Here is a 24,497-nt window from a genome sequence, read left to right as displayed (position 1 = left end):
GCATAGGACTCTTGATCTCAAGGTTGTAAATTCCAGCCCCACGTTGGGTATAGAGATTACTTAAAAATAAAAATAAGAAAAATCTTTAAAAAAAAAGTTGATTTGTAAAGAAACTTAAAATTGAGATATTTTTCTGTAAGCAGTGTTTTGATTTGTTAAACAAATAAAGTAGGGTCTCCAAATGAAACTGTTGTAGTGAATGTCAATCTCATCAAGCCCTGAAATATTCCTGCTTTTCAACCATTCTTTCCCTGTAAAACACTTCTCTGAGCCCAAATAGGCTTTTGCACCTGGAGGCTTACCTATACTTCAGCACAGACCACACAGTAATTAAGAGGCCAAATTTGACTCAAGAAGCACGAGACTGGGCTCTAGTGGTGAGTTGGGCAAGTCCCTTTTTTGGCCTTGGTAAAATGGGGGGAGGGGATCGGATGTTAAGCTCCAGGATCCCTTCTGGCTTGGAACATTCCAATACCACTTTGCCTTTGATTAAACCGCTCTGCTGAATTTTTTTTAACTTATTGTGATTACAGCTTACACATTTAAAAAATTACTCAAGTATGTACATCATGGCCGACAAATAGGACAATTTTCTAAACTGATGGGCCCTTTGAAAGACCTAAAAAAAAAATCGGTCTAAAAATACTAGACTGCGTTCATTGAGGACTGGTCTTGCTCCTGGAGTACTGTAGTAAATGTTAGTTCAACGAATTTCAATTTACAGCCATCTACTTTCTATCACCTCAGCATTTTGTTTTAAAAAATTGAGGTCTAGTTTTTCTTTTTTTCTGGGCCTTTAAAAATGACGAATTTTAATTTTAAAAAAAGATCCTGTGTAACTATGACATCTTTTCCTCAGCTGGCCAAATACATTTCCACTCCGAATGCTAAACCGATAGCTAGGCTAACAGGTGACTTTACTGAGTTTGGGGACGCTCCTTGAGGACAAGTATATGAGAGATCGTGAGTAAAGTCATACTGCAGAAAGGGTAACATTTTAATTTAACTTAATTTTAGAAGTAACGTTTTATTCTCATTTTTCTGGGTCACCTCGCGAGAGCCACTAAACTACAGGAATTCCTAGTTTCCCCTCTTTCAATTTTCGGTCTACCCAGTCTTCAAAGTAAACAAAGCCTCTGACGATCTCGGGCTAAAACCACACATGCAACCTCACTTTCCCATAGGTGCACAGATAATAAGAATGGCTCCACTAAATAAGCACTCGAGGTGGCAAGCAGCAGAGAAAACAAGTCCCAGGAAGTGATTTCCGGGTGAGGTGGGAGGGGCGGCTGATTTCCGGTCTGAGGGCAGGCGACGGCTCTTGCGCAAGCGCTGTTCACTTTCCTGGCTTTTTTTTTTTTTTCCCCTTCCCCTTCCCCTCCCTCCCCCAGCCTGAGGGGTCTTGAGGTGACAGCGACTGCAACTGCGACTCCAGCAGGAGGAGGAGAAGATGGACAAGGGGAAGACCGGGCGACGTCGATCTTCATCCGGTGAGAAAGGGTCAGAGGAGGGCTGAGCCTATTCTCTTCTACCTTGGGCAAATGGGAGGCACAGGCGGCGACGGGTGCTACGGCCCAGAGCTGTGAGGGCTCGGGCTCCCGCTCGGGCTCGGGCTCGAGCTCCGACTCCGGCTCGTGCAGGGAGGGGAGGGGAAGGCAGGAGCGGAGGGGCGCGCACAATGGAAGACTCCCGGGTCGCCCCCACCCCTGCGAGTCGTAGACTAAGTCCAAGCTGTCATCGAAGCCTTGGCCGCTTTCCACCCCAGCACCCCTTCCAGTTTTCCCCTCTTCCCGCAAACACCCTGCTTGAGTCTCATCGGCCCATGGATCTTGCCGGTTGGCTTGCCGGTGTCCCGCCACGCCTTCCTTTAAGTCCACCAATGTACCCGTTTCACTTCCCTCGCCTGACCCCACTCTTTCTCTTTTCCTTTGATTCTCCACTTAGCCTCTTTCTCACCCCCTCATCTCGGGGCAGGGAGAAGCGGCTGCAAAGAGGGAAAGGCGGGGCTTGCTAATTGATACTTCGTCTCTCTGATAATTGCTGTAACGGGGTTTCGTTCTTCTGAACAGACCCTCTTGATAACCTTTTTCTGTTCCAGCCTCTTGCTGCTGCTTCCAGAAGTGATTAAAAAGTCGAACAAAGGATTTGAAGCCGGGCTTCCATTGTGTTTTTAATCTCAGCATATTTTTATTTTTGAAATTGCTTCACGGTTTAAATGACTATCTTCAGTTTGGGGTACTACATCTTGGAAACACCAGAGTGGAGTTATAAGACATGAGGTAGAGCTCCTCCCAGTAACAAGTTTTTGTCAAAGATCTCATCCACTAAGAGTACCTCAATTCCTCGTGTTAAGTCCTGTGGACGAACCAGAGGAGGAGAGGGGGAGGACTCTATCTTTAATAAGCTTACAGTCTAGTACACGAACTAACACCCAATGAATCAATTATTTCGTTTCATTTTCTCCCTTCTTACCGTATAATTTGCAGAGACAGTCCTAACAATTCCAAATTTATTAGGAGTCCCTTGGGGCAGTGCATCTCAAGCATTTTTCTGCCTTCTTTGCAAAGGAGAAGTGGACAGGATTTATGGGACATTGCTCGAAGCAGTTAAAAACCTGAATCCCTTTTCATAAGCAACTATTGTTATCATTTGTGTGTGTGTGTGTGTGTGTATCCTAGGGATACTCTTTGCCTTTGAAAGTACATGTGGTACATATATAAATATAGGCCTCCAATAGATCAGTGTTTTTGTGTTTTTTTTTAAAGATTTTATTTATTTGAGAGAGAGTGAGTGAGAGAGAGAGCGCGCACAAGCTCAGGGAGAGGCAGATGGGGAGGGAGAAGCAGGCTCCCCACTGAGCAGGGAGCCCAACTTGGGGCTCCATCCAGGATGCTGGGATCGTGACCCCAGCCAAAGGCAGATGCCCAACTGACTGAGCCACCCAGGCGCCCTATCAATGTTTGTTTTAACATACTTTTTTTTCTCCTCTAAGACCTTAATGTAAAATTTACACGTTAAGAAAATGCACATTGTTTATATGGTGTCTTTTCTGTGCTTTCTAATAGACCTTTAGGAGTTATTCCTCAGCTTAAGATGCACAGCCTTTTTTTCAATAAGTGCATTTCATCTTGGCTTAATACATTTTTTGGGGGGGGGCAGCAAGATATTAACACTGTCCTTCAGCAAATCGCCTCTTCTTTCCCTTGTTACACTTAAGAGTTATTTATTACATTTAATTTGATGCAAGTGGTTGTGGGAAGTAAAATTTGATAATGAAGCTGTTATTTCTTAAAAGACATTGATATTTATATTAGCTATCCCTCTGGAGAAGATTTTTTTTTTTTTTTTACCCCCGAAGACATTCCTTTTGGAGCTGTCCTTTCTCAAAAGTAATTGTTATTGTATAAAACCCATTTTCAAATCTAATATTACCTAGCTGTTCTCCTGTATTCATCTGGTTTTAAGAGATGAATATTAGGGCGCCTGGGTGGCTCAGTCGGTTGGGTGTCTGCCTTTGGCTCAGGTCATGATCCCTGAGTCCTGGGATTGAGTCCCACATCGGGCTCTCTGCTCCGTGGGGAGTCTGCTTCTCCCTCTGCCTCTGCCCTCCCTCCTGTTCGTGCTTTCTCACTCAAATAAATAAAAAAGAGATGAATATTAGTTTTTAAGAATGATTCTGAATAGTGTATATTTAATTTTCACATAAATTATCAAATAAAACTAATCAGTTGGTTTGAAGGGATTCTGGGTTCTGTGTGACATTTATGTGCATATATTTGTCATTTCATTAGGAGTGGTTGCTAACTTGAACTCATGACTGGAAGTGACATTTATGGTCATCAGGATTTCATAATACCCAAAGAGGGGAATTTGATTAATAAAACAGGAAGATTTCTAAGTTAGAAGTAGAATGTGGATAGCAGTAGAAAGAAAAAACATGAAGTTTTGAAGTTTCCTCTGTGAGACTGCATTAGGTTTCCCTAAATGTTCTAAATAAGGAAGAACTGTGAAAGGTTGTATAGTGTATTGCTCAGAACTCTTTTAGTTGCGAGTAGCAGAAACCCAGTTCCAACTGGTTTAAGCTACACACAAAACAAGAATTTATGGACTTATGTAACTGATAACTGTAAGAGTGGGATGAGGGGAGAGGCAGACAGAGCAAGGAGCCCAAGACCCTGGGATCATGACCTGAGCCGAAGGCGGTTGCTTAACCCACTGAGCCACCCAGGTGTCCCAAAACAGTTGTCTTTTATTAAGCCAGACATTAAAGAGATTTGCAAATAGGTAAAATATTGCCATTCTTCTTAGTATTTTTTTTTAAAGATTTTATTTATTTATTTGACAGAGAGAGGCACAGCGAGAGAGGGAACACAAGCAGGGGGAGTAGGAGAGGGAGAAGCAGGCTTCCCACCTAGCAGAGAGCCCGATGTGGGGCTCCATCCCAGGACCCTGAGATCATGACCTGAGCCAAAGGCAGACGCTTAACAACTGAGCCACCCAGGCACCCCTCTTCTTAATATTTTTTAAAAAATAGTTATTTTTCATAAAGTATTTTAGCCATGTTAACATGCAATGAGTTTATTGTTTTTAAATGAATTGTTAAATATTTTAAAATTAAAGGAAAAATTTCATAAGTAAAGCTGTGTTCCCTCTCTCGCTGTGTCTCTGTCAAATAAGTAAATGAAATCTTAAAAAAAAAAAATCACAAAAGCTCTGATTACCTTACTTTTCTGGAATGTGGCCATGAATCAGGAATTAAGCAAAAAATACCTCTGAGCAGTGAGAGGAGAAATTACACAGTCTGTATGTTAAAGTTCACTCGTGAGAAGCTTCTCAGACTTTTCTTTAGAGTATATTGAATCTATATTTTAAAATTATTTGTAACCCCAATGAGCATGAATTCCTTACTTCCAAGTTCACTGCATATCAAAAGCAGTAAATTAAATGGGACACAGATTAAAAAATATCTGGCACCAGAGACCGGCCCACTAACAGTTGAATGAAATAATAATTAAATGCATGGGTCATTCAAGGGAGAATGACCATTAGAAATGTTTAACATCAACAAAAGTATAACAGATAAAGCCCTTGATAACAATTTTCAAATGAATCTTTGAATTAAACAGGATAGTTCAAGTGAATTTCAGGTTTTCAACTGATTGCTTCAGGCATCATCCTTGGAAATTTGTGTTCACTCTCATTTAAGTTAAGAATACATGTTTTTTTGAGAACTTCAGTACTAAGCAGTGTACTAAAAATTTTACAGACTTTAATTCTTTCAAAAGCCCTATGAGGTAGTTATTATTTCTGATCTACAGATGAGGAAACTGGGATTTAGGGAGGGTAAGCAACTTTAGCAGTAGCAAGTAAAAAAATGGCTAGGATTCAAAATCTGGTCTTTCTGATTACAAAATACATAATTTAAACTTCTTTTACTGTCACAGGACATTAGTGAGTCTTACTAGGGAAAAATAAGTTTCTAATGGACAAATAAGTATGAGAACTGTAATTATAAGAAAATTTTATTTATTGCAGGAGTTTTAGAGCCTTTTGCTATTGTACATCATTGTGCCTCTTCAGGAGAGTAGCTGAGCATGCAGTGTTATTCACACTTGCCTGATTTTGAAACTCTTCCCTCCCCCTAGTTTTCGTCTTGAGGCTCTAGTGTCCCATGATGATACAACTTTATTTTTTCAGTAGGCTCAGGTGATGTCTGCATATTTTGCATTGTAAGTGTAATGAACCATGATTGAAGTTCAAAATCAGAATCTGCAATTAATCATGATAAAACTACATTATTTGCGTAGACGTTAGCTGAAGCCATTGGAATGAATGGAATCACCCACAGAAGGTATAGAGTGAGAAAAGTCATGAATCACATTTAATTTCAAAGTAGGAAGGAAGAAACATTGGTCGGCAGATAGGCAAATTAGGAAAGAAAGGTTTGGGAAGCAAGGGAGGAGAATGATAAGCAATGTAGATTAGAGTTAAAATAGTATGAGGGTGCTGAATTTGGCAATTAGGAGGTCACTTTTACCACTGGTTTTATAGGGACAAAAGCCAGATTTCGTTCGTTCTTTCTTTTTTTTTTTAAATCTTTTTTTTTTTAAGATTTTTATTTTATTTGAGAGAGAGAGCATGAGAGGGGAGAGGGTCAGAGGGAAAAGCAGACTCCCAGCCGAGAAGGGAGCCTGATGTGGGACTTGATCCTGGGACTCCGGGACCATGACCTGAGCCGAAGGCAGTCACTTAACCACTGAGCCTCCCAGGCGCCCTCGTTCTTTCTTTCTTTCTTTCTTTTTTTAAAAAATATTTTATTTATTTATTTGCCAGAGAGAGCAAGAACAAGCAGGGGGAGAGGCAGGCAGAGGGAGAATCAGACTCCCCGCTGAGCAGGGAGCCTGCTGTTGAACTCAATCCCAGGACCCTGGGATCATGACCTGAGCCGAAGGTGAACGCTTAACCACCTGAGCCACGCAGGCGTCCCAAAAGCCAGATTTCAAGAGGCTGAATGAAACAAAGAAAATGAGATGTAAAAAAGATTTCTGAAACAAGTTGGAGAAGTAAATAAAGTAGTAAGGAATTTTTTTTTCATTAGACTTTGAGACTTAAATCAGGTGTGGGTAGGGAGAGGCAAAGTGAGTGGAGAGAGAAAGATACTAAGTAGGAGATAATTGATGGGGTGAGGTTTCAGAAGAAATGGGGGAGATTGGAATCAAAAGATAGTTTCTTGAGATGTGCAGAAAGGAGGGAAGATGGATAAAGATATAGATAAATTTTGAGAAGGTAAGGATATTGCAGTCATAGCTTCTACACGAAGTAAGGGAAGATCATTTTTGGTAAAAGGACTTTCAAGTGGTATTGGTAGCTCAAAATAGACTAGGTGGTCAATTAGGCACGAATAAAAGAATTGTTAAGTAATTTTAAAGGTCATTAAAACAAGTGCGAGTGTTGTAGTAGTAGTAGTCGTAATTGTTGCAGTTACTATTATGTGACTTTGTTCAGCAGTGCTAAGCAGTCTAGCAGCAAGAATTTGGAAAAAAATGAATTTAGTTTTACTTAAGGCTAAAGGGTAAGACAAGATATGGAGGCAAAAAATGGGTTCAGTGTGAATGAAGAAATGAAAGGGTCAAAGAACTGTGGGTTGTAGAATGAAAAGTTCACTTTTGAGAACTTGAGAAGTGCAACAGTATTCCTTAAATCCATTGACAAATGTATGTTGCTGAAATGGGGATGTGTAGAAGTGTGTTGGAGTGAGTCCGCTGTTTTGAGTGAGTTGACTTACAGAAGTTTTAGAGCTTCACAATGATGGTAAATTTTAGAGATAGAGAAGAAAACTATGAATCAAGTATCAGAGAATTCTAGGAATGTTGGAGAGGGTATTGGGTCAGTGCATGGCAATCACAAATATGGTGAAGTAATATATCCAACTTATGGGAATTTTAAAGAAGGGATTATGCAATAAAAATAAAATATTAATTGGAAGTGGTAGTGGGAGGAGGAGATTGTTAATCCCTACTCCTGATTTTATAAGTGAGAGAAGAATCTTGAGAGAACCTTAAAAAAATAATGTAGTCAATAAAAAGCTAGGATTCAGTTAAACTAAGGTGGAGGAAATGTTCCAGGAAAAGATTCAGAATTTAAGAACATTGTACTGACTCTGGAAAGGAATTTAGTGGGCTAGGGAAGAGATGGAGAAGAATGTGGATGAAGGGGTAGAGTCGAATTACATAAAACGTGAGAGACTAGCAAGATAATAGGCTGTGGTGATTGGCATCTAGGGTGGTGAATGGGATTCCCAGGTCTGATGATGGAAGACAGAGAATTGGAAAGTAGATTAGAGAGAATGGTAAAACAGGGAATGGGTTATGGATAGGATTGAGTAGCTTCAAAGATCCAGATCGGAAGTTTGTTATTATGGTGCTGTCTCAAAACTGCTTTCTAGGTGGATAAACTCTAATAGGAGTCTTTAATAATTTAGAAGGCTGGCAAATATGGGCTGCTTTATCCTACTTTGCATATACTTATAATGATAACTCACCTCTTGAGTGCACCTGGCACTGAACTGTCCTTTCATCCATTTCTGCCTATCTAAAATTTGCTCATTATTGGGGCGCCTGGGTGGCTCAGATGGTTAAGCGTCTGCCTTCGGCTCAGGTCATGATCCCAGGGTCCTGGGATCGAGTCCCACATTGGGCTCCTGGCTCAGCGGGGAGCCTGCTTCTCCCTCTCCCTCTGCCTCTCTCCCTGCTCATGCTCTCTCTCTATCTCTGTGTCTCAAATGAATAAATAAAATCTTAAAAAAATAAAATAAAATAAAATAAAATTTGCTCATTATCTAAAACTTCAAAGCTCAGTTCAGTTGTGCCTTTCCAAGAACTATCTCCTAATTAACTCAAACTTAAAACAGATCATAGCTATTTCTGAACTTCCATGGGTCTTAGCACTTCTTATATGATATTTATATCAGATTCCATCATATATTCTAGCTTCCTAAATTGTTTAATCTCTTCTGTTATACTATTGACATTGACACAGGGACTATCTTATTAATCTTATATCCCATAGCATGCCTGGAGTGTACTGGTTAAGAAAGCTACCTCTGGTATTAGACCAGTGATGAATGAACATGGTGACTTTGGGAAAGTTATTTGGATTCCTCAAATCTAAATTCTTCATCTGTAAAATGGTGATAATACTGTTACTGATCTCATAAGGCTTTTGTAAAGACTAAATAAAAATAATTTGTGTACTTAGCCTAGTGGCTGGCAGTGGTAATCATAATCTTAAATAAATGTTTATGGAGTAAGTAAGTGAGTGAGTGATTCTACAAGCTACTTGGGAAAAAGTCATGTCTTTCAATTGTTTGACTCATGTATTTAGAATGAGAATAATTAGATTTTCCTGTGTGCTAATACTAATATACTGAGGTCTCTTGAAGAGTAATATTTCAATATAAACTATTAAAATAATAGTTACCATTTATTTTGCACTAACTATATGCCAGACATAATGCTAAATAATATAGGCTATCTCATTTTAATCTTAATTGAAAAGCTGGATATTCTCTCTTGTCTTAGTCTCAGAAGTCACAAGTAAGCCAGGATAGAAATTTAGGTTGTCGAGCTTTAAAATCATTAACTTTTGAGCACCACAATATACCAGATAATCACAAGAAGAGGCACATAATATGTTTATTTAAATGACCCAAAGACAATGTAGTATAAAATGGAATAGCTCAATTATAAAAACCCCTAAAATTTTGGGAAGTCACAAGAATATTAATTTTAAAGGAAATAGGGAAACATGCTGTAAAACAGGATAGGTGCATTTTTAACTCATGAGTCAGTTTGGGAATATTAATCTATAAATTACAATTTGGGCAACTGATACTTTTTAAAACATTTTATTAAATTTAAAATACACATAAAAGTGAATATAAGGTAAGGGCTTTCTTACCATTTATTTAAAAATTTTTATTTTTGGTAGTCTAAGGAATGCTACTTTATTGAAAATTGTTTGAATTTATCAAAAGCTTAAGTATAGAGGTATAAATGCATATACAGGCATGACTTGTTTTATTGTGCTTTGCAGATAATGTGTTTTTTACAATTTGAAAGTTCGTGGCACAATTTTTCCAATAGCATTTGCTTGCTTCATGTCTCTGTGTCACATTTTGGAAATTCTTGCAATATTTCAAACTTTCATTATTATATTTGTTATGGTGATTGGTGATCAGTGATCTTTGATGTTACTTTTGTAAATTGTTTTAGGGTGCCACAAACCACACCTGTATAAGACAGCAAACTTAATAAATGTGTGTGTTCTGATTCCTCTACTGACTGGCTGTTCCCTGTCTCTCTTCTTCTCCTTGGGCCTCCCTATTCCCTAAAACATGCTGAAAGGTCAGATGATGGTTAGCATTTTTTAGCAATTAGATATTTTTAATTAAGATACGTATATGGTTATTTTAGACATAGTGCTGTTGCAAACTTAATAGACTTCAGTGGAGTGTAAACATAACTTTTATATGGAATAGGAAACTACTCACTTTATTGTGATATTTACTTTATTATGGTATCTCAGATGTATACCTGTAGTGAAATTACTGCTATGTATTATGAACTTAGAGAAATTATTTCAGCTATATAGATTTTTGAATAAGGTATAGTCCGTTTGTTATAATTGTTGTTTTTAAAGCTTTTTTTGTTTTGTTTTTAAGTTGAAGTATTACAGCATGGTATGCATATCTTTAGTATAGTTTGATAACTTTTTGTACTTGTATAAAAATACACTTGTGTAACAATCAGCTAAATCAAGATATAAAACACTTCCAGCATCTCAGAAGGCTTACTTGTATCCTGTTCTAGTCAGTATTCCTTTTCTCCTCAGATACTCCTAATTCAAGGCTTTTGCCCATTTGAAGATTGGGTTGTCTTGCTTTGTAGGAGTTCTTTATATATTCTGGTCTGAGTCCTTTGACAGATGTATGTATTATACAGTATTATTAACTGTCACCATACTGTACATAGATGAATGTATTATAAATAATAAATATAAATAATAATCTTCCAGTCTGTGGCTTGCCTTCTTACTCTCTTAATGATGAAGTTTGATGAATTTTAATGAAGTTGAGTTTATTAATCTTTTCCTTTATGGTTAGTACTAATTGTGTCTTGGTTGAGAAATTTTTGCCTACCCTGAGGTCATGAAGTTATTCCCCTCCTTTTTATTCTAGAATCTTTTTTGTTTTAGTTTTGGCATTTAAATCTATGATCCAATTAACTTATGTTTATAGCATGAGGTAGAGGTCAAGGTTTATTTATTTTCCCTTTTGGTTATCAGATTGCTTCAGCATTAGTGTAAAGATCATCTCTTTCTTACCTAATTGTAGTGATATCTTTTTATAAATAAGTGACCACATATGTGTGGATTTCTACTATTACTTTTTATTATGAAATCTTTGATATATTCCAGTAAATTGTAAGTTCCTGAAAAGCTTAGACTGTGTTTAATTTGCTTACTACACTATCCCCACTGCCTAACATGCCAGGCACATGATAGACATTCAGTAAATTTGCTGATTGAATGAAAGAATCATAAAGGAAAAATCCACAGGAAGTCTGAGAAATGTTGGTGAGGAGACAGTTAAACTGTTCCTAGTTGCAGAGATGCTTAAATATGTAGTAGAACTGGAAGTGTTTTTGTAGAATATTCCAAACATACCTCTCACCTTTTGCTTCACCCCCCCTCCCTCCAGCTTCCCCTATTATCAACGTTTATCTGGTCATATGGTTCAACCAGCATTTATTGAATACCTGTTGGACTTTTGCCAGGGAATATCTTATTTAGTTCTTAGAGCCAAGTTTTCTTCTTTTTTCTGTTGTCATCATACATGTTATTTAATGAAAGGATTTTGTGAGAATTTGCTATTCTTCTGATTATTTTTTGACCTTTATGTTTAGTCTGTTAGGTTTTGTAAAATGTATCAGTACAAATTCTGACCCTAGCAAGTTAATTTAAAACAAAGGATGGCTGTGAAAGGATTTGTTTTTTCACATTGTTTATTTCATTTAGATGTTAAATGATAATTTTTACCATGTCTTTGTAGAAATTATCACAGAAGGAAAAAGGAAAAAGTCTTCATCTTCTGAGTTACATAAGGTATGCATTAGTTTTGCTTTTAATCTATTCATTATCTTTAGAGTTACCAATATTGAAAGTATTTTGCTATTTTTCTTTTTAATAAAAATTTAAAGAAAATATTATAAAACCATAACTAATTACTGTTTTGCAGGGAATAGTATATCCTAAATAATTCAAAGGTTAACCAAGAAAGAAACACTTTCTGGGATCTGCCTTGTTTAAATCATTGTAAGCTGTATCAGTATACTTTGTAGGCCTTATTTTAGTTTTTATATGAAACATAACCCAGCATTTCTTTGATAACTGAATATATTAGCATACCTCACATTCATTAATTGTAATACTGTAGATATAGAAAGGTTGTGCTCAAGTCATGTGCTGAAAATTACTATTTGAAATATTTCCTATTAAAATTTATTTATTTATTTTACTTTATTTTATTTTATTTCTTCTGTGTAAGCCAAGAGTAGCAAAAGAAGCAAAATGAAGTTTCTACCTATGTAGGAAGTGTTTCAAAAATTTAATTTCTTTTTAGAAAGATAATCTTTTTTTCCTCTAGAATTTTGTGACTTAAACACAGTAGTACCCTGATATACATATAATTTATTAGATACTTTTTTCTGAAGCATTCCAAATTATGCACAGAGGACTTTGAATTTGGCACAGAGAACTTTAATTTGGTACATTTCATGGAACAAAGCTGGAGGAATCATAACTAGGACTCTGAGAGGGAATCAAGAGTACACAGACAAGACCAAATAGCATGGCTTTAGATACTCTTCCACCTTAGCTTACTTTACATTTGTGGGTATGATTTCTTTTAAAATTTTGGATTTGGCTTACATGGCGTAAATGAGGGGGTTAAAAATAAATTCGTACACTGCCATACCCAGCTTTAAATACCTCTGTATTGACTACTATTTCTTTTGTGTTTAACACCTCCAGTGAAGTGAAATGCTCTGTTTTCGGTTGCTGCTTCATGCAGTTGAAAGTCTACCATTAGATGATATTTCAATTGAACTCTCTCTTTCTGATGTATCAGTGGAGAAATGCCTAATATTGAGTAAATGCATTTCTCTTTCTTATTTTTAGATGTATGGCAGTATTTAACTTTTTATTTTCAAGTAACTTTAGATTTACAGAAAATTTACAGAAATACTACAGAGTTCTCATCTACCCTTCATTCAGCTTCCCCTAGTGTTAATATCTTATGTAACCAAAGTACAACAAAATTTAAAAATTAACTTTGGACAATACTTTAAGCTACAGACATTACTTGGATATCTTCAGCTTTTTTTAAAAATAGTGTTGTTTTTCCATTCCAGGATCCCACGTTGCATTTAGGTGTCATGTCTCCTTGATTTCCTTGATTCTGTGACAGTTCTTCAGTCTTTGTTCTTTCATGATCATGACATTTTTAGAGTACTATGATTTTGTCAGTATTTTGTTGAATTCCTCAGTTTCAGTTTGTCTCAGGTTTCTTTTCTTTTTTAAAAGATTTTATTTTTAAGTAATCTCTACACCCAACGTGGGGCTTGAACTCACAACCGTGAGATCAGGAGTTGCATGCTCTTCCGACTGAGCCAGCCAGGTGCCCCTGTCTCAGGTTTCTTATGAGTAGATTAAAGTTATGGCTTTTGGGGAAGAATATAACATGATATGCCCTTCTTAGTGTATCCTGTCAGGAGTACACAATACACAATAATGATATGTCTTATTACTGGTGATGTCAGTCTTGACTACCTGCTTAAGATGGCTTCTACCTGGTTATTCCATTGTAAAGTTACTCCTTCACTTTGTAGTAAGTAGATATCGTGGGAGAGATACTTTGAATCTATGCAAATATACTGTTTCTTAAACTTTCACCCACTGTTTTACCATCTAGCAGTGGATCTGGTCTGCAACATTTGTGTATATGATATTCTATTGGTGATTTTCTTTTTCCCTCATTCCCTCTACATTTATTAATTGAAGTTCTTCTGTAAGGGAGAGCTACCCCTCTTTTCTCCTTATTTATTTATTCAATTACTTATTTTTATTAATATGGACTCAAGAGTATCTATTCTATGGGTTATAATTTATTACAGCATTATTGGCTTTTTTGATTGAAATGAAATGTTTAGCTTAGGTATTAGAAGATCTTTCAGTTTGGATCCTATGCCCTTTTAACATGCTCCTTTTTTTTAGCACTTATTTCTGGTACTCCAAGATACTTTTTAAGGAGCCCTGGTTCTTTTATTGAAGAGTTGTATTTAGAAATCTAGGTCTGGGTGCACCTAGGTGTGCTCATTGCTCTTGGGGTGTCATTGTTTCTAGGCTCTCACTAGAGAAGACTAGAAAATTTTTTTTTTTTTTTTTTAAGATTTTATTTATTTGACACAGAGAGAGCGACAGCGAGAGAGGGAACACAAGCAGGGGGAGTGGGAGAGGGAGAAGCAGGCTTCCTGCCGAGCAGGGAGCCCGATGCGGGGCTCGATCCCAGGAGCCTGGGATCATGACCTGAGCTGAAGGCAGACGCTTAACGACTGAGCCACCCAGGCGCCCCTAGAAAAATTTTTCTATGCTAACCCATACACATACACACATCTCTATATTTCACAGAGAGAGAGCATAAGTAGGCAGAGCAGCAGGCAGAGGGAGAGGGAGAAGCAGACTCCTGGCTGAGCAGGGAGCCCGATGCGGGGCTCGATCCCAGGACACTGGGATCATGACCTGAGCTGAAGGCAGATGCTTAACCAACTGAGCCACCCAGGTGCCCCAATACTGATACTTCTGATTCCAGTCCAACACCACAGAGCTTATCCTAGCCTTTTCCCTTTTTTTTATTTTTAACTTTTTTTCTATCATTATGTACCATATATTTACTTATTTGTTCAACCATAATATGTACATGAAGTTAGTGTAGAAAAAATTGACAGTAGAGTAGTTAGTTGTACCTGAAATCTGCTTGTCCTATACTCATATACAATATTAGAGTGAGAGATTTAAATCTATAAGTTATTAATCAGGAAGCTACAGGAGAGGTTTTTCTGGAGCTTTAAATGTTAATATTTTTTTCCCTTTCCTTTTATAATTGCATTGTATTCCTATTAAAAAATAAATAAAACGGGGCGCCTGGGTGGCTCAGTCATTAAGCGTCTGCCTTCGGCTCAGGTCATGATCCCAGGGTCTTGGGATCGAGCTCCGCATTGGGCTCCCTGCTCCACAGGGAGCCTGCTTCTCCCTCTCCCACTCCCCCTGCTTGTGTTCCCTCTCTTGCTGTGTCTCTCTCTTTCAAATTAATAAATAAAATCTTTTTTTTTAAAAAAAAGAAAGATTCTGTATTTTTTCTTTTATACTTATATTCAAAATAATTTCTTTTTTTAAATTTAAGTTTATTTATATTTTTTAGTAATCTCTACACCCAGTATGGGGCTCAGACTCATGACCCTGAGATCAAGAGTTGCATGCTCTTCTGACTGAGCTCCCAAAATAATTTCTTAATATCATTAATCTTCTGGAACATGTTATTTAATAACAACTGAATAGTATCTCATTTGGTTTAGTTTTGCCATAATTCTGTTTAATTGTTCTTTTATTATTGTTTCTAGTTTTTCTATATTAAAAGTAATATGGAGTCTATATCCCTGTTCATAAATATTTATATATACTTCGATTTTTAAAGCTTTTGATGCTAATGGATAGAGTTTTAATAAACATCCAGATTTCATGTGTCTATACTTTGGAGGAATAGAGAACTGCCCTTTTTGAAAATAGGATAGATTACGATTTGTGTCCATCCTAATGGAAGTATGCATGAATATTTATTAGTGTAAATAATTCATTAATACTGAATCTAAACCATTCATAGGTAAAGTGATTGAAAACTAATTCCTGTGAAAAAGGAATACAAAATCTTCCACCGCAGACATCAGCAGTATTTTATAAGAAGCTAATTTTACAATATACTCAACATGCATAACCAACTCTTACTTTTTCCGAATCTTAGTTGCTGTCCTTCAAGTTTTTTTTAGATTTTTTTTAAAGATTTTATTTATTTTTTTTGAGAGAGAGAGAGAGAGCGTGTGAATGCGCATGAGTGGGAAGAGGGGCAGAGCCAGCGGGAGAGGAAGAAGCAGATTTCCCGCAGAGTGGGGAGTCCCACATGGTTCTCCATCCGAGGACCCTGAGATCATGACCTGAGTTGAAGTCAGACACTTAACTGACTGAGCCTCCCAGGCACCCCTGTCCTTCAAGTTTGAACTGAGTAACTTTTTAGGTTATTACTAGGGCCATGTAACAAATTACCCCCAAACTTAGTGGCTTGAACTTACTTTGCTCAGGAATCTGCAGTCTGGGCAGGGTTCAATTGAAGATAACTTTTCTTTGTTTTATGTGGGAGTTAGCTAGGTTGGCTTGGAGGCTAGGGCCTGTAAAGGTTGCTCCCTCACTTATCTTGATATCTGTGCTGAGAAGAGTCAGTATCTTCCAGTATAGCTGCTTAATGGTGTCCAAGATTTTTTACTTAGTGGTTCAGGTCTCCTGAGGAATGTATACTGAGAGAAAGAGAAGGGGAAAAAAAAAAAAAGGGAGAGAGGACACACAGGAATGTGAGAGGCAGGCTGAAGCAATATAAATAATGCCTTTAATGATTTAGCCTTGGAAGTCACAGTCCTGCCCAGATTCAAGGGGAAGGAATGTAGAGTGCACCTGGTGTTGGAGGACTGTCAGTGTCACATCGTAAGAAGAGCATGTGGGATGTGGAATATTGTGGCCATTTTTGGAAAATATAGTATACCACAAAATCCAGTGTAGGCTAAATAACCTGCTCACAGAGGATCCATGGGTGTGAACAGCCTGAAGCCCTTACCTTACCCTTTGAGGAAGCAATTGTTGTTCCCGAATTAAGAATATAAAGGAAATGATTTATTTTATTATTATTATTTTTAAAGATTTTATTTCTTTATTTGACAGAGAGAGCGCAAGCAAGGGGAACGACAGGCAGAGGGAGAGGGAGAAGCAGGCTCCCTGCTGAGCAGGTAGCCCGATACAGGGCTCAATCCTAGGACCCTGGGATCATGACCTGAGCTGAAGGCAGACGCTTAACCGACTGAGCCACACCAGCGCCCCCAAAGGAAATGATTTAGAGATAAAATTGTCTTTTGCAGATGAAGAATTATGAAGAGATACCTTTTAATACAGATTAGATATAAATAATTAAGAAGTTATTAGTACCTAAGAGGATCAACTCAGAGGTGCTAGTGATATAAGAGTTGAGGTATCCTTTCTTCAAATTTATTCTATCCTCCTGACTTTTACTCTGCTCTCACTGAAATCATTTTATGGATTGTTGCTAGTTGTAGTTGATATAGTACTTATTGTATGTTATATTTTATAGCCTGAATTTGATGCTTAACTATTGTTTATAACTTTCTCTTAATGTGAAATTTAAGGTATTTTAAGTTCCAAACAAGTGATTTCAAACTTGTGGTTACAATCCATACATTCATTTGTTTATTCAGCACATCTTGAGCCATATACTTTGGATATATAAAGGTGACTAAGTCAGGGTACTCTCTTTATTTTATTTTTTAATTTTTAAAAAAGATTTTATTTATTTGAGAGAGAGAGTGAGTGAGAGAGAGAGGATGAGCAGTGGGGGGGGGGCGGGGGGGAAGGGGTGGACAGAGGCAGAGGGAGAAGCAGACTCCCCACTGAGCAGGGAGCCAGATGCTGGACTTGATTCCAGGACTGTGGGATCACAACCCGAGCTGAAGGCAGACACTTAACTGACTGAGCCACCCAGGCACACAGGGCACTCTCTTTAAAGACCTCCATAGCCTGGAGAAGACAGACATGTAGACAAATATTTATAATACAGTTTGATACATGTAATATAAATAACATAATAAAAATGTGCCAAGTACTAATACCGAGAGAAAAGAATGCCTTGGTTGCGGGAGTGACAGTTGTGTGGATAGGAGAATAATTTTGAGCAGAATCTGAAGTATTTCACAAGGGAAAAGTAGAGGGAAGGGCATTCATACATACATACAAAGGGAACAGTACATACAAAGGTCTAGAGATATAAAATAATAATACGTGTTTGAAGGAAGTTGAGTAAATGGTGAGGTTGGGGTATAGAGTCAGTGATGTGTGGCTGATGTTAAGGAACCCAGATTGTTAAGAGTTTTATCTTTGAGTAGTGGTGCCGTTGTATGTTAAATGTTGTAGCGATCATTAGGTTTGTGTATCAGAGAACTATGGGGATAGTGTTTGAAAGATTAGAAGAGGTAGAGACTGCGGGTAAGAGAATAGTTAGGAGGCTATTGTGATACTTAATTTACCTATCTTAATACTGAATGAGAGGTTTTTTATTTTTTTATTTTTTTTTATTTTTTATTTTTTTTTAAGATTTTATTTATTTATTCATGAGAGACAGAGAGAGAGGCAGAGGGAGAAGCAGGCTCCCAAGGAGCAGGGAGCGCGATGCGGGACTCGATCCCAGGACCCTGGGATCATGACCTGAGCTGAAGGCAGATGCTTAACCATCTGAGCCACCCAGGTGCCCTGAATGAGAGGTTTTTTAAATAAATTCTATTTAACTGCCTGTAAATTAAGCACTGAATTTATTTATTTTTTTAAAGATTTTATTTATTTGGCAGAGAGAGGGAGAGCACACAAGCAGGCAGAGCAGCAGGGAGAAGGAGAAGCAGGCTCCCCGCTGAGCAGGGAACCCCATGCGGGGCTGGATCCCAGGACCCTGGGATCATGACCTGAGCCGAAGGCAGATGCTTAACTGACTAAGCCACCCAGGGGCCCCTAGTCACTGAATTTAAAACTCTTTAAAACTAATTGCAAAATGGGGCGCATGGTTGGCTCAGTCAGTAGAGCATGTGACTCTTGATCTGGGGGTCATGAGTTCAAGCCTCATGTTAGGTGTAAAGCTTATTTTAAAAAATCAAAAAACCCAAAAAACTAATAGCAAAGTATAAGGCAGGTTAATATAATGATTCTGTTAGTTCGGTTAATATGATTCAGTTCTTATTTATATTTCAGTTAAACTGATTATTTTCTCATTCTGATTTCAGATAACAAAAATGTTAAATGCAAAACCGGAAGATGTTCGTGTTGAGTCCCCACTGTCCAAACTCAGAAGCTCAGAACACTGGGATCTCCCTTTGCAGGGGGTAAATAAAAACTAATTTCTTTTAAGTTCATAGTGTTGTTTGGTGTGTTTAAAATATTTAAATAAAACTGAATTTTCATCTTCTTATATATCCTTGCTTGGATTTTTTTGTGTTATATGCAGGTTTTTATTTTTATTTATTTTTTATTTTTTTAAAAGATTTTATTTATTTATTTGACAGAGAGATAGAGAGCACAAGTAGGCAGAGTGGCAGGCAGAGGGAGAGGGAGAAGCAGGCTCTCTGCTGAGCAGGGTGCTGGACGTGGGGCTTGATCCCAGGACCCCAGGATCATGACCTGAGCCGAAGGCAGCTGCTTAACCGACTGAACCACCCAGGCGCCCCTATATGCAGGTTTTTAATTAGTTTATTTCTGGTATTTGTTGAAGTGATGCTTTGAGGTTGGGGTCTCCTTTAGTTTAAGTATACCTTATTTTGTGTGATTGTTTTCTTGAAATTTAAATCTCGTTATTATAAAAGATATTTTAAATTTATGAGCATATTAAGCTTATTAGAATCATTTGCTCTTTTGCTCTTGTAAATTTGCTCTTGTAAATTTAAAATGTGACACAACTGTACTTTAAAAGGTATATGGTATATTATGGAGCTTTCAAGAATAGGGCTTAAGATGGCACTTTTTTTTTTTTTAAAGATTTTATTTATTTATTAGAGAGAGAGGGAGGGAGAGGGAGAGAGTGCACAGGCAGGGGGAGCAGGAGAGGGAGGAGCAGGCTTCCCGCTGAGTCAGGAGGCCAACGTGGGTCTCGATCCCAGGACCCTGGGATTATGACCTAAGTCAAAGGCAGACACTTAACCAACTGAGCCACCCAGGCACCCCAAGATGACACATTTTAAGTATTATTTTTTTCCTCATGCCTGGTATAACTCACAGTCAATTTTTAAAAATAGAATTTTTCTCAGATTTTCCAGTTTATCCATTTGAGCCTGTATTAGTCTGCTAGCCTAACATAACAAAATACCACAGATTGGGTGGCTTAAACAACAGAAATTTCTTTTCTAACAGTTCTGGAGGCTGAAGTCCAAGATCAAGGTGCATGTAGGGTTGGTTTTTCTAAGGCCTTTCTCCTTGGCTTATAGATGGCCATCTTCTTGCTATTTCTTCCTGTGACCTTTTTTTCTGTGTACCCACATCCGTGGTGCTTCTCCTCTTATAAGGACGCTAGCCCTGTTGGATTAGGTCCCTACCCTTATGACCTCATTTAAACTTAATTATCTTTGTAAATGCCCCATCTCCCCATATGGTCATATTGATGGTGAGGACTTTAACATATGAAATTGGCAGGGGGAAGCACTTCAGTTCATAAGATTAGCATTTTAGGATAACAAATTTTAAGTCATGTTGAATGTTTTTATGTTACAGACAAGAAAAATTAACCATTTATTATAACTTGTTCTCAGAGGAAAGATTTGTCATTAATATTAGTTGCTTTAACATTATTTAAAAATTTAACTATCAAATAATACATTTGTTTGTTTTATATACAAGGTACAAAAAAGGGAAATAATAAATGAGACAAGATGACTTCTGCTGACATAAAAAAAATTTGCGTAAGGTTAGAAAATTTGGGATGTAAAGAAAGGTATAGGTGAAATAAATAATCTTTCTCTGTTCCTTTTTCCTAAAGGCAACCACCATTAATAGTTTTTTTTTCATTCCTTTCAAGAAAAAAAATACATATGCCTACATAAATAATAATTTGTATTATTTTTTAATTGTTATAGAACAGAGATCATGAAATATATACTGTTCTGTGCTTTGTTTTCATTTAATAGATGCTAAAATTTTTTTTTCTATTTTAACACATTTTTTTTATTTTTAAAGATTTATTTATTGGGTGCCTGGGTGGCTCAGTTGGTTAAGCATCTACCTTTGGCTCAGGTCATGATCCCAGGGTCCTGGGGGTCCTGAATCAGGCTCCTTGCTTAGCAGGGAGTCTGCTTCTCCCTCTCCCCTTTATCCCTCCCCCCTACTTGTGTTCTCTCTCACTTTCTCGCCCTCTCTCTCAAATATATAAATAAAACCTAAAATAAATAAATAAAGATTTATTTATTTAAGTAATCTCTGCACTTAACGTGGGGCTTGAACTCACAACCCTGAGATCAAGAATCACATGCTCTACTGACTGAACCATCCAGGTTTTCCTATTTTAATACATTTAGATCTACTTCTTTTATTTATTTTTGTTGGCTTTGTAGTACTGTAAAAATTTACAATATACCATAATTAAAAAAATTTTTTTTTTAGTAAAATTGACACACAATATTACATTAGTTTCAGGTATACAACATGGTGATTCAGCTTCTCTTTATGTTATGCTGTGCTCACAAGTGTAGCTATCATCTGTCACCATATACATAATCCACTTAGTTCACTGGTATTAGTTGTTTCTAGAGTTTTGCGAATAGAAACAATGCTGCAGTGAACAAGTTTTCTCCTTTTTTTTTAAACATCGTTTTTCATATGTAGAAAACCATTTTTGAGCAGAATTACTAGGTTGAAGGGAATTTATATATGAAATTTTAATGAACATTACAAAATTGTCTCTCAGAAAATGTGCACAATTTGTATTGTCACCAATGAGAGCTCCCATTTTTCTAGAAACTTACTGGCACTGGATATTATCATACAGCAAAATTGTTGCCAATTTAATAGGAAGAAGAAAACATTATCTTGAGAAAATTTGATCTCTTTGCATTTATGTATTCTGTCTTAGGATATTGAATTTATTGTGGAACAAACATGTACAATATCTATAATTTTTTTTTTTTAAGATTTTATTTTTTATTTGAGAGAGAGAGAGAGCGCACACGAGTCAGGGGAGAGGCAGAAGGAGAAGCAGACTTCCCTGCTGAGCAGGGAGCCCGATGTGGGGCTCGATCCCAGGACCCCGGGATCATGACCTGAACCGAAGGCAGACGCTTAGCCAACTGAGCCACCCAGGTGTCCCTAAATAATTTTAAACACACACACACACACACACACACACACAATCTCTTGGAAGTAGACATAGGCTTAATTTCCTTAAGCGGTATCTCACTAAATGTGTTTTTTCCTTTACTCTTGGGTCATACATATCTTTTAGTTTTTGGCCTTCAAGAGGCAGATGTGGATTACCTGAGAGCTCTTTAAGTATTAAGTCATTGTGTTATAATCTTCTGTCTTCTCTTTTTCCTTAACTCTCTATTTCAGCAGTCTCCTTTTCCTGAGAAGCTAACCATTTACTTTCTTCTTTAGTTCCCTCTAACCCACTGAATAAAACAGAGTGTCTTCAGAGACATATTTTCTTTCTTTTTTTAAAAGATTTTATTTATTTATTTGACAGAGAGACAGGGAGAGAGGGAACACAAGCAGAGGGAGTGGGAGAGGGAGAAGCAGGCCTCCCACAGAGCAGGGAGCCCGATGCGGGGCTCGATCCCAGGACTCTGGGACCATGACTTGAGCCGAAGGCAGAAGCTTAACGACTGAGCCACCCAGGTGCCCCGAGACATATTTTCTTTTCCCAGGCCTAGTTTCCCACCCGTTGGATGTCTTCCTGAAGATAGTGATACTTAAGGTTTTGGAAATCTGTATCCTGTTTGAGATTAAAGTGATGCATGTGTCAGCATTGCTATGCTCTTTTGTTTCTTTAGACTTCACAGATTTTGCTAAGTATGCTTCAGTTTGTAGAGTTTGAGGCTGTACCAGTATCTTGCTTAGTTGTTTCTCTCACATACCTTTTTTTTAAGATTTATTATTTTTTTTTAAGTAATCTCTACACCAATTGTGGGACTTGAATTTACAACCCTGAGATCAAAAGTCCCATGCTTTACTGACTGAGCCAGCCAGGCACTCCCCACACACAATTGTTTTTAGTGGGTTTCTGTGAATGACAAAAATAACTTTGCATAGTCTTTAGCAGAATTTTAACTCATTTGTTTACTTATTTGTGGTTTTTATTGAGATATAATTTCATGAAATAGGTTCCACAGGTCTTAGGTATATAACTGGATGAGTATTGACTAATGTGACATATGTAACCAATCCCACTCAAAAATGGTTCCCTTTAGGGGCACCTGGGTGGCTCAGTCGTTAAGTGTCTGCCTTCGGCTCAGGTCATGATCCCAGGGCCCTGGGATCGAGTCCCACATCGGGCTCCCTGCTCTGCGGGGAGCCTGCTTCTCCCTCTCCCACTCCCCCTGCTTATGTTCCCTCTCTGGCTATCTTTCTCTCTGTCAAATAAATAAAACCTTTAAAAAAAAAAATGGTTCCCTATAATATGAAAAGTGATGTTCACTGTCCCATTGTTTCCAAAGGAATAGAGCATTGTCATGAGCCTTGAAAGTTCCCTTGTCTCCTTTTCCATTGTATCTTAGCTTTGCCTGCTGTCCCAACCTCCACCCCACTACTGGAACCACTTTTCTGATTTCTATTTCTGTAGGGTAGTTTTGCCTGTTCATACAGTACTCTTTTATGTTTTGCTTCCTTTAGTCAGTAAAATGTTGAAATTCGTCTCTGTTTTGCATCTATCAGTGGTTTGTTCCTTTTTATTGCTAAGTAATATTCCATTTTGCGGCTATAACACATTTTGTTTATTTAATTCTTCTGTTGATGGAGTTTTTGACTTGGTTTTAATTTGCATTTTTCTGATGACTATTGGTGTTAAGACATTTTCATATGTTGATTGGCTATTGTATATCTTTTTTTGTGAAGTGTGTATTCAATTTTTTTGCTCTTTTAAAAAGTTTTATTGAGAATTAATTTATATACAGTTAAATTAATCCATTTTAATTCTTCTCTGACTTTGACAAATGTATATGCTTTTGCAACCACCACCATAATAGAGGTGTGTGTATGTGTGTGTGTGTGTGTGTATTTGTAGTTTTTTTTCTCAGTGTACAGTTCTGAGTTACAAGATCTGTATAGACTCATATAAGTATCATGACAATGAAAATATTGTACTGTTCCATTACTCCAAAAAATTCCCTGGTGCTGTCCCCTTTGTAATTATACTTTGTCCCCACTTTTAACCCCTGGTAACATTGTTTTCTATAGCTATACCTCTACATTTTCCAGAATGTCACATAAATGGAATCATAGAGTGTGTAATGTTTTGAGAATGACTTTTTACTCAGCATAACGCCATTGAAATTCATTCATGTTTTTGTGTATCAGTAGTTTTTCTGTTCTCCCCATTGAAGGACATATGGGTTGTTTCCTGGTTTTGGCCATTAAGAATAAAGTTGCTATAAATATTTGCATACATGGTTTTTTGTGAGCATAAATTTTAATTTCTCTAGGGTAAATATTTAGGAGTGGGATTCCTGGGTCATATGATAAGTGTATATTAACTGCCAAACTGATTTCCAGAGTGGTTGTACCATTTTTGCCTTCCAGCAGCAATATTTGGAGAGTTCTGGGTGCTTTGTATCTTTCTTAGCACTTGATATTGCCAGTTTGTTTGTTTTTTTAATTAACGGATTTTATTTTTTAGAGTAATACTAGGTTTACAGAAAGATTGAAGGGATGGTACTGGCAGTACCCATATACCCCTCAGTTCCCCCTCCCTGTTACCCCCACACAATTTCCTTTATTAATATCTTTGTATCAGTGTGGTACATTTGTTACAGTTGATAAGCCAATACTGATAAATTATTATTATTATTTATTGGATATAACTGACATAT

At 37.3% G+C, this 24,497-nt stretch overlaps 1 protein-coding gene and 1 non-coding gene across 8 annotated transcripts in view; both read left to right on the top strand.

Annotated features, from left to right (window-relative positions):
- The first annotated feature begins 1,305 nt into the window (after positions 1-1,305).
- SENP7 (SUMO specific peptidase 7) overlaps positions 1,306-24,497 on the top strand; it is a 142,199-nt gene continuing 119,007 nt past the window's right edge. For 5 of the 7 annotated variants that reach the window (XM_035015287.1, XM_035015286.1, XM_035015285.1 and 2 more), the window contains exons 1-3: positions 1,306-1,490; positions 11,612-11,664; positions 18,717-18,815. In XM_035015287.1, coding sequence (XP_034871178.1) covers positions 1,451-1,490; positions 11,612-11,664; positions 18,717-18,815 — 192 coding nt within the window. In that variant the 5' untranslated portion in view covers positions 1,306-1,450. Of the gene's footprint in view, positions 1,491-11,611; positions 11,665-16,682; positions 16,904-18,716; positions 18,816-24,497 lie in introns of those variants that run through there. The other 2 variants (XM_035015283.1, XM_035015282.1) reach the window with 2 other exon arrangements.
- Positions 12,640-12,714, top strand: LOC118017458. Its single transcript, XR_004681159.1, has one exon. It is a non-coding gene; the product is annotated as a small nucleolar RNA SNORD26 (small nucleolar RNA).

The sequence above is a fragment of the Mirounga leonina genome, unplaced genomic scaffold, assembly GCF_011800145.1.
Source record: "Mirounga leonina isolate KUSES-001 unplaced genomic scaffold, KU_Mleo_1.0 Mir_169, whole genome shotgun sequence".
In the NCBI taxonomy this organism is placed as follows: domain Eukaryota; kingdom Metazoa; phylum Chordata; class Mammalia; order Carnivora; family Phocidae; genus Mirounga; species Mirounga leonina.
This window is presented reverse-complemented; position numbering and strand designations above follow the sequence as displayed.